At 36.8% G+C, this 16,286-nt stretch overlaps 1 protein-coding gene across 1 annotated transcript; it reads left to right on the forward strand.

Annotated features, from left to right (window-relative positions):
* Positions 1–3,252: 3,252 nt before the first annotated feature.
* Positions 3,253–15,487, forward strand: drd2a (dopamine receptor D2a). The gene is made up of 8 exons (XM_039670364.2): positions 3,253–3,575; positions 5,787–6,091; positions 8,922–9,031; positions 9,437–9,573; positions 11,162–11,361; positions 12,393–12,476; positions 12,812–13,160; positions 14,182–15,487. The coding sequence occupies exons 2-8, from the start codon at positions 5,813–5,815 to the stop codon at positions 14,367–14,369; spliced, it is 1,347 nt and encodes a 448-aa protein (XP_039526298.2). The 5' UTR covers positions 3,253–3,575; positions 5,787–5,812; the 3' UTR covers positions 14,370–15,487.
* Positions 15,488–16,286: the final 799 nt, after the last annotated feature.

Genomic DNA, 16,286 nt, shown 5'->3' on the forward strand with positions numbered 1-16,286 from the left:
ACCTGTTTAATTTTCTTCTTTGGAACACAAAATAAAATGTTTTGAAAAATGTCTGAGCTACTCTATTGCACAAAATAAAAGTGGATAGGGACAAGGGACTAGCTAAAAACACACAGGAAAGTGGGGTAAATCCCAGGAAAGTTGGGTAAGTGAGTGTTGAGAGTATTCTCCACATTTCACATTTTTCAGTGAACTATTCCTTTAATTCATACACAAACTTCTGACACTTTGTCCTTATGACAAACGTCCTTTCATTTACAACATGAATTTATGCATAGAGTTCCAAGTAAGTCAATCAAAAGAAGGGTTTTCTTTCAACTCTGTTTACTTGGTCTGAATCACCTTGTTGGGAGGAAAATGCGTGCCGACAGCAGAGACCAGAAGTCACATTCACATTTGACTTTCAGAGCCAAATAAATGCTGACTCCTGCATTTCCCACCAGGCTTTGAGCGCTGAACTTTTTAACTTGAGAGCTGTAAGCCACTTCTGAATAGTTTAAAATATAGGGCTTTGGCATAAATATAAAAGGTTTTGGTTTACTGTACAGTGCTGCTTGAACTGTGTTCAACTACAGTATGTTTTATTCTTGGATTAAAGAGATAGTTCACCCAAAAAGGCCATTCTGTCATCATTTGCTCACCATGCTTTTTTTCTTCTGCAGAATCCAAAATGAGATATGTTTGAGAACCACTGTACAACGAATGTCAGGTCAACAGCAGGATGTGAGTAAGGGTGTGAGTAAATGATGACAGATTTTTCATTTCAAGGGTGCTACTTTCGGAGAAATATGGAAGAAAAAAAAAAACGAAGGGCAATTGTTGTCCCCAGTTTCTAAGGCAACAGGGTTTTTTGATTCACCCACATCTTATCATCCTTCTCCAAGGAGTGTAATAGCTTATCTTCTGGCTGACTAGTGAGGCTCTGGTAATGTAGTACACATATATGACATATAAATCTGAAAACGTGATCATAAATCCATCTCTATTCATTAATGTATATATATGAAGTTTACAGTGTTAAAGCTGTATCAGTCTTGCACGCAGTATTTGCACTTATAACCCCGACGCGGTTTCATTCCATTGGCCTATGGTCTCACAGCCCAAGCACACATGGCACCAAATCCATTTTTCTGTGAACTCCACATGCACCATGTCTAAAGTCTGTGATTTCTTTGAATTCAATCCTTGCCCCAGGAGCACAGTTAATCTTCTATGGGTACCAGTGATGCTTGCTCATATCTGGCTGAACCATATAATAGTTTTAGAAAATGTGTCACAACTGTTTGTAATCAGGGGATTGATCAATAACAGATAAAGGCAATTTAAAGGCGGCATGATTGTTGAATTGTGGTCGATTTAATGATTGACAGGTTGCTGGAGCGAATGTTTTCCTGCCCAGTCCTTCCACCGATGCACGTCATCAAGTGCTGTTGTTGAAAGGGAAAGTTAATGTTTTTGATTTAATATTACGAGGGCACATTAGTTAAAAAAATATGTATATATTTATTATGAACACTTAAAAATTCCATGAAAAATAATGACTACGTGGTTTGATTACGTGGTTTGACCAATAATTGTATCGCTTAACTCATCTTTGATCACCAAAATTACATATTTAAAAGTTTTGTTTTTCTGTGTAAGTTTTAAGGAGAAAATACTCCTGGTTTGTCTAAAAGCACAATAAAAACTTGATTTTCACCATAGGGCACTTTAAGAGAAGAAAATACATTTACCCAGCAAACAAATTTAGGTTCTGGGAATGTTAGTTTTTGGTTCCCAGAACGTTCCTAGAACTTTCCCTTAAGGTTAAGGGAACATTCCCGGAACATTCTCCTTACGTTATAAAAATGGAACCTAAAAATAACCTACATGGAACGTTCCTATAACGTTCTTGTTTGGTTCCCAAAAAAATAACCTCATTCGGGTTACAAATAACAATAACAAGACCATTCGGGAACGTTCTGTGTTTGCTGGGTGACATACACTGACTAGACACTTATCGCGAGACAGTAGGTCAGGAAAAGCTTTATTTATACCGGCTTACTCTTGAGCTGATTGGTTGATTACCTGAACGTGCTCCTCCTGAACACACATAACAATGTTAGGCTACATAAAACTTAATAACATTTAAGCAAATGCACTACTTAAAAAGCCATTGCTGTTTCAGAAAAACCTCAAAGGCAGAATAATGTTTTTTTTGGCAGAAAATGGAAAGTTGTGTGGAGTGATGAATTGCAATGAAACACGAGTTGCTGGTGATGCTGCAGAGCGGTGTCTTAAACAAATCTGCTGAGAAATATAATAATGGATGCATCTTTCTCACAGCAAAGCATGAAAGAAGAGCTGTCATTGTGTGGGAAGCCTTTTTAGCTGCTGGTATCTGTGAGCTACTTCAATGTGAAAAGTAATTTAATGCTTTAGAGTACATGAGAACATTGCAGAATGGCTTGCTTCCCATAAATGAAAAGTTGTTATCTAAAGAGGAATGATCAGCTGCTATTTTTCTTTTTATTATTCTCCTGCTCAAGACAATCAAGAAGTGACTCTTGTCGAGCAGGCTCATGTTTTGTCCAGATTTGAATGAATATTTGGTCTCACATTAAACTAAAACGAACTGGGACACAATTTCCACAAATTATGACTAGTAAAAAGCTCCTGTAAAAAGCTGTCTGCAAGATAACACGTTTAAAGAAAACAAAGGGGAAGGCTATTCCATTCTAATTTACTTTATCTATGGTATTTGTGCAATTCTTGCTAATTTCATGACCAGTGATTTTTGATTAAAATGGTTAAGAGCATTAAAAGACCACAAAATATTTTTGCCACGATCATTTTTTTTTTTTTTTTGGCCAAGGTTGGGAATGAAAAAGAAAAAGCTAAATAAATGCAAATCACCTCCTTTATTTTATAATTTGAATTCCAAACGAATTTTTAATTATACCAAAAATATTAAACTAACTATCACTAATAGATAGTTTCCAGTTTAAAAAATGAATCGTTATTAATTTCTAAAGAAAGAAAGAAAGAAATCAGTAGGCCTACTATAAGATTGGTATGGTTTTGAAAAGAAAAAAAAATGTTATTAAAGAATGCAACGCTTGTATTTTATTCTCACTAATGTTTATGTAACAGCCCCGCCTCGTTTTCCAACCTTCTCAATCTCTGTAGTAGGGACTGAGATTGTCCCTCAGTGGATGCTGAAGGTTACCGCGTGCGTAAAGCGCGCGCTCAGATGCTGCGCTCACACGCGCATTGCTCACACTCCGCTTGGACTCTCAAACGGATATGGTTTGCTCCTGCTAAGTGCTGTTTAAAACCTCCACAAAATCAAGAAAGCCACATTTACATCATGTTCACCTTCTTTTAATCACCAAAATGAAATTAACCCGTGGAAGTAGCCTTCGTGCCCGCCGGTTTACAGTGGTTGTATCCACTCGTGGAGCTGTAATATTTGAGACAGAAGAGAAACACAGTTACAGTCGCTCGGATGGACAAGTGTATCCGATGGAGAAAAGTGGATTTAAAATATAAGAAACGGAATACTTCCGCTCTTTGGATGAAAGCTGCGGTTTGAGGTAGGCTACAGCACGCTTCTTCTTTTGTTCGTGAACTAGTTATTTCTGCACATGAATAATTAGGAAACAGTTGAGTTGCTAATTAACAGAAATTCGCTGATGCTGACACTTTCAGACAAACTACCCCACTCTCCGTGTGGAAAAACAAGCTTTTGTTGCTGACGACTATGTGTAAAATCAGGTTGTTATCTTTTATAATTATTTCAACCTTTTTCAAAGAGACTAAATTGCTGTAATGCTGTGTGTGTTTGATGATGTGTGCGAACACTGTGTGCGCGGGTGTTTGTTACAGAGAGCGACAGAGAGGGGGGGGGGGGGGTTGGGGGGGTAAGAGGTTAAGGAGAGAAAATAGGGATCTAACCCATGTTTAATATAGACATTGTCACTGTGGTTTTCAATTAATCTTAACTTAGAATCGTTACATTTAAGTAGTTGTTAATGTATGGGACAATTATACTACAAACTGCACTATGAATGCATTTATGTTAAAGTAATCAAACGTCTCACTATTTGCAATATATATATGCAACTTATCACCATATATGCAATACATCATTTAAGGATAGATTGATAGATTGATATCTTTATGCAAACAGTATCTGCATATTAAACTATATATATATATATATATATATATATATATATGCAAACAGTATATGCATATTATACTAAACTTCTCACCATATGCAATACATCATTTAGGGATAGATAGATAGATAGATAGATAGATAGATAGATAGATAGATAGATAGATAGATAGATAGATAGATAGATAGATAGATAGATAGATAGATAGATAGATACTAAACAGCTGCAGGGAAGTGTGTGAAGCTTTCTTTAAGGTTTGATTCAGTTGTTAATGAACAATTATCTAAAGAAAAATGCACAACCTGAATTGTTGAATCAAAATCCCATTTAAAACCCAACAAACAAACACAATCGCACATTAATAATAAAGTCCAATGGCTGATGTGAGAATGCATGAAAAAACATAATTTGTTCCTCTGCAGGGAGTGTCAACTCTGAGACAGCTTTCATGATCAAAACTGACACTGAGAGAGCTAAAGAGGCAATTATGTGGAAAAACCAATAAGGGGTGCTCCCTTCACACAAGAGCAGGTTACGTCTGTGATTGTGGTGTTTTTGAATGGGTTTTTTTTCCCCCCCAGCAAAATGTTTTTTTTTACTATCATATTGAATGGTTTAAGTGACAACATATTGCTATTAGAGTTCTGCTTATAGCATTTGTTCATTTACATTGCTCAATTGCCGACCAGGCGCTGCTGAGACCCTCAGTGATGTTACATTCAGGGCGCGGCAAGGTTCAAGCGTTCTTGCCTCTGTCTTTTCTCTTACATATCTTTTTGATTTATTTAACATGGGCCAAGGCAGTGCAAATTGACAGGTGTGATGTGTTTAAAATGGAATTTGCCACATTTTAATATGTTCTTATAAAACTTTGATTTGATAAATATCATGTCATTCGAAACCTGTGTGACTTTCTTTTCCTAACCCTCTCAAAGCCATAATTAATAATACAAAATAACTTAAGACGACAAGTAGACTTTTGTTCTGAGTTTGATATCATTGAAATGGCCACAATAGGTTAAATTGTCACGAAATGCAAATTAATTTCATCCATTTCCTCGTTATGGGCTATAATACATTTCTGAGCTGTCACGATTTCTGCAAAATCAGCTAAATATGAAACAAATAACAACTGCTCATTGTGCAGTTTCCTTTTTCTTCTCAATTTGCAGAGACAGTACAAACTACAAGCCCCTTTGTTGTGATTTTGTTTAATGAAACGCTCTCACCTCCCTTTGTCCACTTATTATTGAGCTGATACTGCTTATGTTTCTGTATGTATTCTTGGACATCATTCAAGAGAAACAGTAAGGAGGGAGGAGACTTCTGTCCTAGTTAGTCAAGTCACATCTAGAGTTCAAACACAGGCTTTTCAGGGCAGCTAAGCGAACTATCACCCATAAATAAAGGATAGACTTTACACAGTGTACCACACAGCACAAGGCCACAGCCCTGAGCTTTCTAGTGAAAGTTTCTGCTCAGGTGTTCCAATAAGAAATTGATGTTTCATGCCAAAACTAGTTGATGTGATAAGACACTTCCCGTAATACAAAACATGTGACTTGAAAAAGTAAAATGATGGATTTCTTTTATAAAAACAAGTTTCTTGCCTTTGTTTTCTAGAGTCTCTGCTTGGCTTCAACCATCTGATGGAAGTCTTCACGGAGTATGCCTATAATGAGAGCTTCTTTAAAAATGGATCCCGGGACTTCAATGCCACGGAAGAAGGGGGGCGGCATCAGTACAATTATTACGCCATGCTTCTCACACTGCTCATTTTCGTCATTGTCTTCGGCAACGTGCTGGTGTGTATAGCCGTCTCCAGGGAGAAAGCCCTGCAGACCACCACCAACTACCTGATAGTCAGCCTGGCTGTGGCTGATCTGCTAGTTGCCACACTTGTGATGCCATGGGTGGTTTACCTCGAGGTAGGTTTCCTTCATTGTTGGTAATGCTAAAATGATTTTAACCATGAACCATATGTAGCTTGTAATAATGCAAGTACAGATTTATTACTTTCAACTGATTAGATGTAATTTCATAACTCATTAGAGTCAATCTGGGCAAGAATTAACTAAGAAGAGCTGCAGGCACCAGTGTCTTAAACCTCATTTTAGCCAATCAATTTGCAGTAGCCACTAGCACGTCTAATTCTAGGATGTCTGATCCTAGCCAAGGGTTAGTAGTTATTTTCAACCAAGACAAGCCTCCCTTGTGGTATGTCATTGAGCCAAACATATTAGCAAAGCTATCAGATTGCAAGCAAAATCCATAGATTGAAATGTGCATAAAGATCATAATCTTGACTCATGTTCTTCTGAGATGGAATGCAAGCACGTTGATTGTGTGATTTTAATTGAGCTCTGATCAATGGGTTGAATCATTGTGACACTTTATATAGTATATAGCACTTTCAATTTACAGCCTTATTATAACTCCCTGTATCAAATTACCCTTTTGATTTCTTGTGATGTGTTGTTTTTCTCTTAAAGGGCAGCACTGAGTAACTGTACTCTCAGTTAATAAATGAAGGTCATAATTTATTTCGCTTGAACCATTTGTACGCGTGAACAGAACATTAAGGAGCGCTACTGTGAGATGGATGAAATGAAATTTCTGATTATTGACTAAATAAAATTGCTGTTGGTGCAATGCTAAATGAAAGTCCTCAATGTTATTATTAGGACAGATGAGATCATCATTCCAAAAGACGTTTTTCGTAAACTACTTTAAAATATTTTCAGAACATGATGAAAATGTTTCATTAAAAAAAACCTAGCTATGCTAGCAAGAAATGACCAATCCAATCAAGTGCTTTAGCTTAGCTGCAGGGTTGGGCCAAATGCAGTTTGAGAAATGTCCCCCTTTCTGATCATTGAAGGGATGGATCACCCAAAAATGAAAATTCTGTCATTAATAACTCACCCTCATGTCGTTCCAAACCCGCAAGACCTTCAATCATCTTCAGAGAGGATTCTGACCCCTCCATAGACAGCAACATGACCACTTTCAAGGCCCAGAAAGGTAGTAAAGCCATTGTTAAAATAGTCCATGGTTCCAATAGTCCAGGTTTTATGTCAGAACGCTGGCTTTGTATTGACCAGCTCCTGCATCAGCATCATACACGTGCTGTGGTGCTTACAGTGTCGACCAATTGGCGTCGGCGTTCTGACATAGAACCACTGCATTTACAACGTAAACAGCGTAGGAGACTGAAGAAGAAATTCTTCAATAAAGTAATTATTTTTTTTGTTTTTTGCACACAAAAGGTATTCTCGTTGCTTCATAATATTAAGATTGAACCACTGTAGTCACATGGACTATTTTAACAATGTCTTTACTAACTTTCTCGGCCTTGAAAGTGGTAATTGCATTGCTGTCTATGGAGGGGTCAGAAAGGTCACGGATCTCATCAAAAAGATCTTCATTTGTGTTCTGAAGATGAACAAAGGTCTTAAGGGTTTGGAATGACATGAGGGTGAGGAATTAATGACAGAATTTTCCTTTTTGGGGTGAACTAACTCCCTAAAAGTAATTCAAACGAATTTGAATAGTAATAGCAGGATGAATTTACTGACCTAGTGCCACAATGTCTACCCCATTGTTTTTAGACTTCAGATCAAAATTTAAATTTACTGATCATATAAACATCACGTGCATATGAATAACTATAACAATATTGCAAATTACTTTGACTACTTTTCCTCCAAAAACGAAATTATTTTTAAAAAGCACGAAATTATTTTTTGTGCATATCATTAGTGTTTCATTCCTGAATTAATCAGTGGTGTTTAATGAATTGTTTGAATTGATTCAATGACTCTCGCTCATAAAAACAGTTATTTGGTATCAGCATAACGATGTAACTGACAGACATTCTAAATTAATTCTAAAAGAAGCATACATTTGAAATCAGTTTGTAAATATAGCATTTCCATCCATCCATTCTCCAAACCACATATCCTTTTAGTGTGACGGGGATGCTGTATGCTGAATACATTATACTTTATTAAATATTTTCTCCTTAAATTCCAAAATTAAATTGGAATTTAAATGCCTGTCTGAATGCCACACAACTCTATCTGTGCACAGCAATTTAAAAAGTTTGTATTTCTCTGCCGACTCCATGCTTATTGAGCAGACCCCTATCTCTCCCTCTATTAGTGCAAGGACATATTTTGATCACTAGCGATGTCTGAGAATGATAGCGGTGATGCTCATTTCATGTGAGTTTGGAGATATGGTGATTAACTGATTCCGGCAACTCGCAGCCGCTTTCATTAGAGGTGTCATATAATTCTTTAATCAATGACAGCGATGCAAACTCCAGAGACAGGGACCTAAGACCATAAAGAGCTTTCTGAGTCCCTTGGCTTGCCTGAGGACACGCATTAATCAGAGGAGGTTCAGAAAGCTCTGCCAGCCAACTCAGGAGATGCAAACTGTGGATGAGGCTGACCTATGCTATATTGCTTCTCTCTGCCAGTTGTATCGATTAAACCAGCGAAAATGCCAATATTTTATTGCTTTAAACATTATTATAGTGGTTGAAGCTGTTGCAAATCGACTCCCAGACTTTCGGACGAGTATAGCAAGTGACGGTGATGTTGCCATGGATATTTCCAATCGAAAGATACTGTATTAGTAATATAAAGTGCTTCTAGCAAGTAACTAACTATTGCACATTTACAGATAAACAGTGTAGGTTTGCATTCGGATGTATTGATTTCAAAATAAGCTGCATGTCTGTCCTCATAGGTGGTGGGAGAGTGGCGGTTCAGCACAATCCATTGTGACATATTTGTCACCCTGGACGTGATGATGTGTACAGCAAGCATACTCAATCTATGTGCCATCAGTATCGACAGGTAGGTCCACTACCACTACAAAAGTTGTCTAATGCTGACCAAGACATAATTTGGTTGATCAGAGGGACCAACCTCAGCTTTTACACACCTGAAAATAAACTACATTTGTTGCTGTTGTTGTTATATATAGACAAACAATGAGAACTTCATTGAACATTGTCACTTACATGAGCTCAGAATAGTAAGGAATACTTGTTAGATCAATAGCGGTTTATACAAAACGTCTCTATTTATACTGTAAGTAATCCGATACTAGAAAGAAAGAATAGAAGGGGGTGAACCAAGAATAATAGTCACATGATCACAGATAAATTAGGAAAATCATGTGCAGGCACATGTAAGAATATGAAACAGGTCATATATTAAAACAATAATTAATCCATTTTCGTCTGGTATCTCCCACAGGTACACAGCTGTAGCCATGCCTATGTTATACAACACACGCTACAGCTCCAGGAGGAGGGTCACCGTCATGATTTCTGTCGTTTGGATTCTGTCTTTTGCTATATCATGTCCACTGCTGTTTGGACTCAATAATACAGGTAAAAACTGGTAAACCTGGGGGTTGTAATCCATTTGTAATCCAATTAATCATATCTGATTAATTAATCAGTGTAATTAATTTTATGTATCTGCTGAGAAATGTCTTTAAATGAAGATAAGGACATTGAATTATTGTGGAAGACGAGAAAATGATTGAATAGACATTATTAAAAAGAATCCTTAGAAGCCAATATATCTGTAAGTTTCTTTCCTACTGTGCACAACTGTCCACTTTGCAGCAATTTATATTCTACATGTGAATTAATAACCATAAGGAATATGATAGCTAAACTCTGTGCAAGTGGATCACCTTGTCTTATAAGCTTAAATAATTTGCTTCTGCTTAGAAATATTATTATGGTACAGTGTAACAGCTTGCACTTAAATAGCTGAATTTACAGAGTATTAGTGTCATTATCTTGCATGCACACTGGTGTTAAGGGCAGCTAAAATAAGTTAGGTCACAGCTTCATTTGAAAATTATATTTGAGGAAGTAATATAATCAGCATTCTTCTGCTTGACTGCTTGTAGTGGGAGGATGGGGGTCAGGTACTCGTGGGCATGAACAAAACAAATCACACTGCAAGATAAGTTGGGCGCTTTACTCTGCTCTGTTAGATACATGTTTATTAATGATTATTAATATTTGAATCATTTTTGAACCAAATCAAAATCCTTTGGTGTCCTGTGTTGTCACCAACAAAAATGAAATAAAAATCATTATATCATACAGAGCAAATCCTACCAGTGTGTTAAGGGCAATTCAAATTAATCTTTTCTTGAAAGTTGTATGAAATGTTTTTCAAAACCATATGAAACCATTGAGCCAGACATCTGTGCTAGCTATCTTCTGGCAGACAATACCATTACACATGTTTAAACCGATTGTTTAACCCTAAACCCATATTCTGGACAAATGTGGGCAAAATAATTTTGATTTATTTAAAAAAAAAAAATACTTCCCTTGATCTGAGCGGTACAAGACTTGGCTACTTTTGCTTAAGTTTGCCTCCTGAACACACACAAATTTTTTTTGGCTCAATTCAATGTTGAGTGGGTGAAAAAAATAAAAACTCCTTAATCTTGAATTTGGGTCAAAAATGGGCACCCATAGAAATGAATGGGAAAAACTCTAATTTAGAACATTCTAAAATAAGCCAAAATAAGACACCAGGTGACAGTCACTTCATCTTTAGGTTTTAGCTCTAAGAACTTATTGGAATGATATTTTAATGTAGTTAAAAAAAATTAAAAAAATAAAACATAAAAATAAGCATAATTTACATAGAAAACATGGTACTTTTTGAAGTAAATAAATTCAAAAATACCCCCAAAATAAAATAAAAACACCATAAATGGAAAGACAAAATGTTATCAAAGAGAGTGATATAACATTTTAACATCATAAAAATAAGGATCACACCCGAGTCCTCTGTGCCCACACTTGTCCACAATTACAGGATTAAGGGCTATAAATTGAATACGGTTTGAGGGTTAAAAAACTAGACAAAAACGTATAAATAATGTAACAATGCTGGAATCTTCTGAACTAGCTCATTTTCATTGTATTTTTTTTTTTGTTACAGACACCCATGACGATGCTCTGTGTGTTATCGCAAACCCTGCCTTTGTAGTGTACTCCTCTATCGTATCCTTCTACGTTCCTTTCATAATAACGCTGCTAGTATATGTGCAGATCTACGTGGTACTGCGAAAGAGACGGAAACGTGTCAACACTAAACGCACATGCCCAGTAACAGACATGGAAATGAGCTCGACTTTAAAGGTGAGAACAGCTGCTTGATGACGACTTGTGAAAGTTTCTACTTACTCAGCACTCTAGTTTAGTGAATTGGGATTGTTAAAAAACTGCAGTTTCAAATGAATCTCATAGTAATTCATCAGCACTGTAATTCCCATTAGCAGCGTATCAGTGATTAGCAGTTTGGATAGTAATGAATAGTAGTGCATATTTCAGGTTGTGCATCTGTGATCATAGCTGGTCTAGAATGACCTTTTCCTTCTTTTCTGCTTGTATTGATTCTCCTGACATACCGCAAATCAATGCAGGAAATGACCATTGCTTCATAACACTGTTATTTTAATACATTATTAGTCTTTACATTGTTTTACACAGTGCAGTGACATCCAGGCTTCTCCTTGGAGCGCATGCTGCAGCAGAATAAATTCAATATAGCTTTATTCAAAGAAACTGATAGCTTATCTACCCATCCTAAGCTTCTTCAAGGGCATCAGTGCATTATTGAGAGCCATTTGTGTTTAGGGAGTTCTCATGCTATGTCCTGACGGTATAAGTAAACATCGCTTCTCCTATCAGTGGTTTGTTGTGACTGATGTGAAAACAGGCTTTAGATCAACATCTTGGGTTTTTTTTTTTTCAGGAATGCTTTCATTTTGAAGTGAAAAACTCATCCGTATCCATCTATATAGCAAGTTTTGGGTTTAGATCTAAAAATGATCTTTAGATTTGCAACATTTGCATCCAAAACGAATGCTTTGTAGACAGAGAATGCAAAGCTTTAGCAATCATCCTTATGCCAAGCAGGTAATTTAAAATGTTAAAGGATTTGGAAACCTTTCCTGCGCATTAACTATAAACCTGATCTATAAGCTGACATTTGCACACACAAAAAAAGATCTCTGTTACCGAATGGAATTGCTAACTTTGCCGTTGCATTTTCCTCCGATTTTTAATAATTGCAAATAAATTGAAACTGAACCTGGGGCTGGGCAACTAATTCCTTTCTGGTCTGAATCTGTCAAAGCAGTCTGGTGTTTCTCCCATGTGTGTTTCAGAAATGCACTCACCCTGATGATGTGAAACTGTGCACTGTGATCGTCAAGTCCAGCGGGAATTTTCCTGTGAACAACAAAAATGTGGTACAGACAATTTTACTCTTGCTTTTTAAAATATCACTCACATGATTTTTGAGCTGCTGCTTTTTGTATCCACCAGAAGTATTGATGCCAGATGACATTTAAGAAATGACAATGTGTCAGCAAATATTAAATGTTAATCTCTGCACCCACGGTTTACTTTATATGAAGTTTTATTGACTGAAACAATACACAGGTTGTTATGAAATGAAGTGTTTGATAGAGTAAACCATTTTTTGTTTCGTTGGGGATTCATTTTTTTTATATCAAGGCTTATCATGTGCACTTCAGCTATACATTTAGCCTGAATGACTTATTTTTCACTTCTTTTTTGTTAGATCTTCATAAAGGAGGTGGTAAACAATGGGGACGACATCCAAATGGATGAGATCACAAACTTGAACCCTCCGAAACAGAAGAAGCAGGATCAGTCTGCTGCAGGTCAACAACACAGCAGGCTGGTTAGCTCTAATGTAAGAGAGACTGACATATCACCCCCATCGCCTGAAGCTGGTGTCAAACCTGAAAGAAATGGCAACACCAGCAATATCACAAAAGTGGCCAAAGCATTTGAGATCCAGGTCTCCCCCACGGGCAAAACACAGACTTCAGTCAAAACTCTTAACAAACGTAAAATCTCCCAGCAGAAGGAGAAGAAGGCCACTCAGATGTTAGCTATTGTCCTTGGTAAGTGTGTGATGTTATTTGATGTTAAAGAGGACATATTATGCCCCTTTTTACATGATATAAGTCTCAAGTGTCCCCAGAATGTGTCTGTGAAGTTTCAGCTCAAAACAACACTGATAATTTATTATACATGTATTACCCCATGTTGTCAATACCCATTTTTGAGTGGAAGCAAAAACATGCTGCAATCTGTAAATGTAAATGAGCTGCTGCTCCCCACCCGCTTTCCAGAATAGTGTTGTGCCTTTACAGCTCGTGCCTAATCTGCCAAAAACTAACAAAACACCTGTTTGGTTTTGATTATCATCTCTGTCGCGGTGGCATTGTACATGAGCGGGGCTCGTTCCAATGTGAGGCGACATTGGAGTAATTTCCTGAACTGCTCATTTTGAGACATTCGCTGTGTCAGAAATCACGCAATTTGAATTTACTTCATGACCGTTAAAAACATATGCTTCATATTGTATGAATATGGGTAGTATGTATGAAATCAGAACACAATATATCTGCCATGTTGCTATTGTCACGTGACCTACCACGTCAGTTGTGTTGCTCCACTTACAGTCATAAATCCATTCAGTGGCCTCAAGTGTCCATCAAAGTGTCCTGCACTTCAGAATCTTGGCATAAGTATAGTAGGTCATCCTGGGACTCTTTGCCACTTGTTTATTTCATACTATATAGCAGAGAAGTATTTGTTTTTGGACGCAGCATCAGTTTCCGATTTATGAATGGATTTTCACCACAATATACACACTGTGGACACATAATTATGTTAAATAACAATTTAAAAATAAATCTTGCATAATGGCTCCACTTTAAAATATTTGTTGGTTGATTTGCTTGTAAAGTGTAAATAATTTGGCTCTGTGGCACTTTGAATATATCGCTGTTTATTTGATGATCACCAAAGACTTTAGATATAGAAAGATGATGCACTCATCTATTACTTAGGAATGGGAGAAAGTGCATTCAATTATTTATTTTATTATTTATTTATATATTTTTTCTTTATTTTCAGGTGTATTTATCATCTGCTGGCTGCCGTTCTTCATCACACACATTGTGAACACTTACTGGCAAGTCCCCCCTGAACTCTACACCGCGTTTACGTGGTTGGGCTATGTGAACAGTGCAGTTAATCCCATCATATACACCACTTTCAACATTGAGTTTCGCAAAGCTTTTATTAAGATTCTACACTGTTGAGAGAGAACTCGCTTCAAATGGAGCAGAAGGGATGGAAATAATACCTCATCTACAGTGGACACACTGTAAAACTTTACTTAAAGAATCAAAATCCGATCCCATGCGGACTATGGCCTGGGGGCGACATTGCTTGCATTTCACTGAGATTAAAACAAATGGAATGTATATAAATTGTCTGTATTATAAAAATGATTTTGTTCCAAGATCATATCGCCCAAAAAAGAAAAGAAAAATGCATATAAAATCCCTGGGGGAGATGGCTTTTTAAGCAGTATCTTCAGCGCACACAAAGATTCTTGTTTGGAATACAACTTCAAGCAATGCCTTTGCTTATCTGTTTGTAAGTATTATTTTTTTATTTGATTATTTGCTCAAACTAAATAAAGCTACAGTAGGTTGAAATTTTAAATCGTGGTATAACATGCAGTACTGTGATACAAACAGATGCTTTGTAGTAGCCAATAGGCCATGCATTGCATGGAGGTTTGTTATTTATTTCTGTTGAAAAGCTTATTGATGCCAGTCTTTTCTGCAAGAATATGTTACGTCCCACATTTATAATATGTTTATTAGATGCAACTAACAGCAGGCAGAAACCTTAATACATTCAGCCAAGTCATACTGTAATTTCTGTACAAATATCAAAGAATTTGTGTCACGCCTACAGCAAAGTGGATTTAACAATTTAAAAAAAAGAAGAAAAAAGCAAAGCATATAATTTCAGTAAAATGCTGAGATTTTCAAACATAACCTTGACCGTCGTTTGTCAACCTTTCCGATGGAAGTATTTACAATTTCGGTTCCTTTTTTTGTCTTGGTGGAAGATAAGATAATACTGACAGAGTAAAAAGGGGAGAATAAGGATGAACTGCATGCAGTCCCTGATGATTGGTATGTGTGGATTGACGAGAGCATCAGCAAAAATGAGTGTAAATTACTTTAAGGTTCCATTTGACTATTTATTATGTTTATATACTTAGCTTTTCATGCTTTATATGACACACCTTGAATGTGATGGGCCTGCCGTTGCAATGTAATGCATGTTCTCATGAGATGTATGTTGCACAGTTATATAGGCTTATATGAATAAAGTAATTGTGCACTGGTGGTTTACCGTATTATGACGGATGTTTTAGTGATTTGAAGCTAAAATCTTAGTTTGTTCATCATCGTAAAATTGGGGAAAGACTTTCCTGTGTACTCTGAGTAAAAGAACACTGGAGCTTAAAGTTCTTCTCTGTCCTGAGGGTTGAATCAAATGATGTGGCACAGAACGTTTGATATGAATGCATGTTCTGTGGACAACACAATGACATTAGCCCCATGGCAGTCATCTGTGGACACAGCTGATGATCAACACACTGCTTTTTGTTGGTTATACACACACCACTACAGTGCTAAACTTTGTGAGGTTCAGAACTTCAGATGTGCATTTTCAATTCAAAATCTCTGGAAACAATGTTAAAGCCCTCAATCAGCCCTCAACCATCTGTTCACATAAAGAAGGAGTCTCGGCTAGTCGGTTATATTGCGTGTGAGGATGTTGGAGGTGGAGATTTATAGCCTTTTCTCACAGCACTTGATATCATTAAACTTATCAATTTGACGGCGGGTCCAGAAAGGTTCAAATGACAATGAAAAAGTAACTGGACCCATGAGAAAACAAGGAAGCATATCGGAAGGACATTATGTAGTCACGCAATGCTAACGTTGTTAACGTTAACAATTTGAGAACAAAGTAAAATTTGCACGGTTTTGCTTGATAAGTGATTGGTAGATTTAATCAACACGATTTACTGCAATGTCAGAAGAACCAGAACAAAAGTGGATGTTTCTTACTAGTTCAGATGGTGTTGGTCATATTTGCAAAAAGAATAATCTGTGATTCTGAATGCCACTATCCACACCGGCACGGTG

The sequence above is a fragment of the Pimephales promelas genome, chromosome 16, assembly GCF_988280905.1.
Source record: "Pimephales promelas chromosome 16, fPimPro1.hap1.1, whole genome shotgun sequence".
Lineage (NCBI taxonomy): Eukaryota > Metazoa > Chordata > Actinopteri > Cypriniformes > Leuciscidae > Pimephales > Pimephales promelas.

What these genes read in the sequence shown, in the direction of transcription:
- drd2a (XM_039670364.2), top strand. Translation starts at nt 5,813, where the DNA reads ATGGAAGTCTTCACGGAGTATGCCTATAATGAGAGCTTCTTTAAAAAT. An exon ending in CTGTGAACAACAAAAATGTG is followed by an intron (nt 12,477 to 12,811) that starts GTACAGACAATT and finishes CTTTTTTGTTAG; the next exon opens with ATCTTCATAAAGGAGGTGGT. An exon ending in GATGTTAGCTATTGTCCTTG is followed by an intron (nt 13,161 to 14,181) that starts GTAAGTGTGTGA and finishes CTTTATTTTCAG; the next exon opens with GTGTATTTATCATCTGCTGG.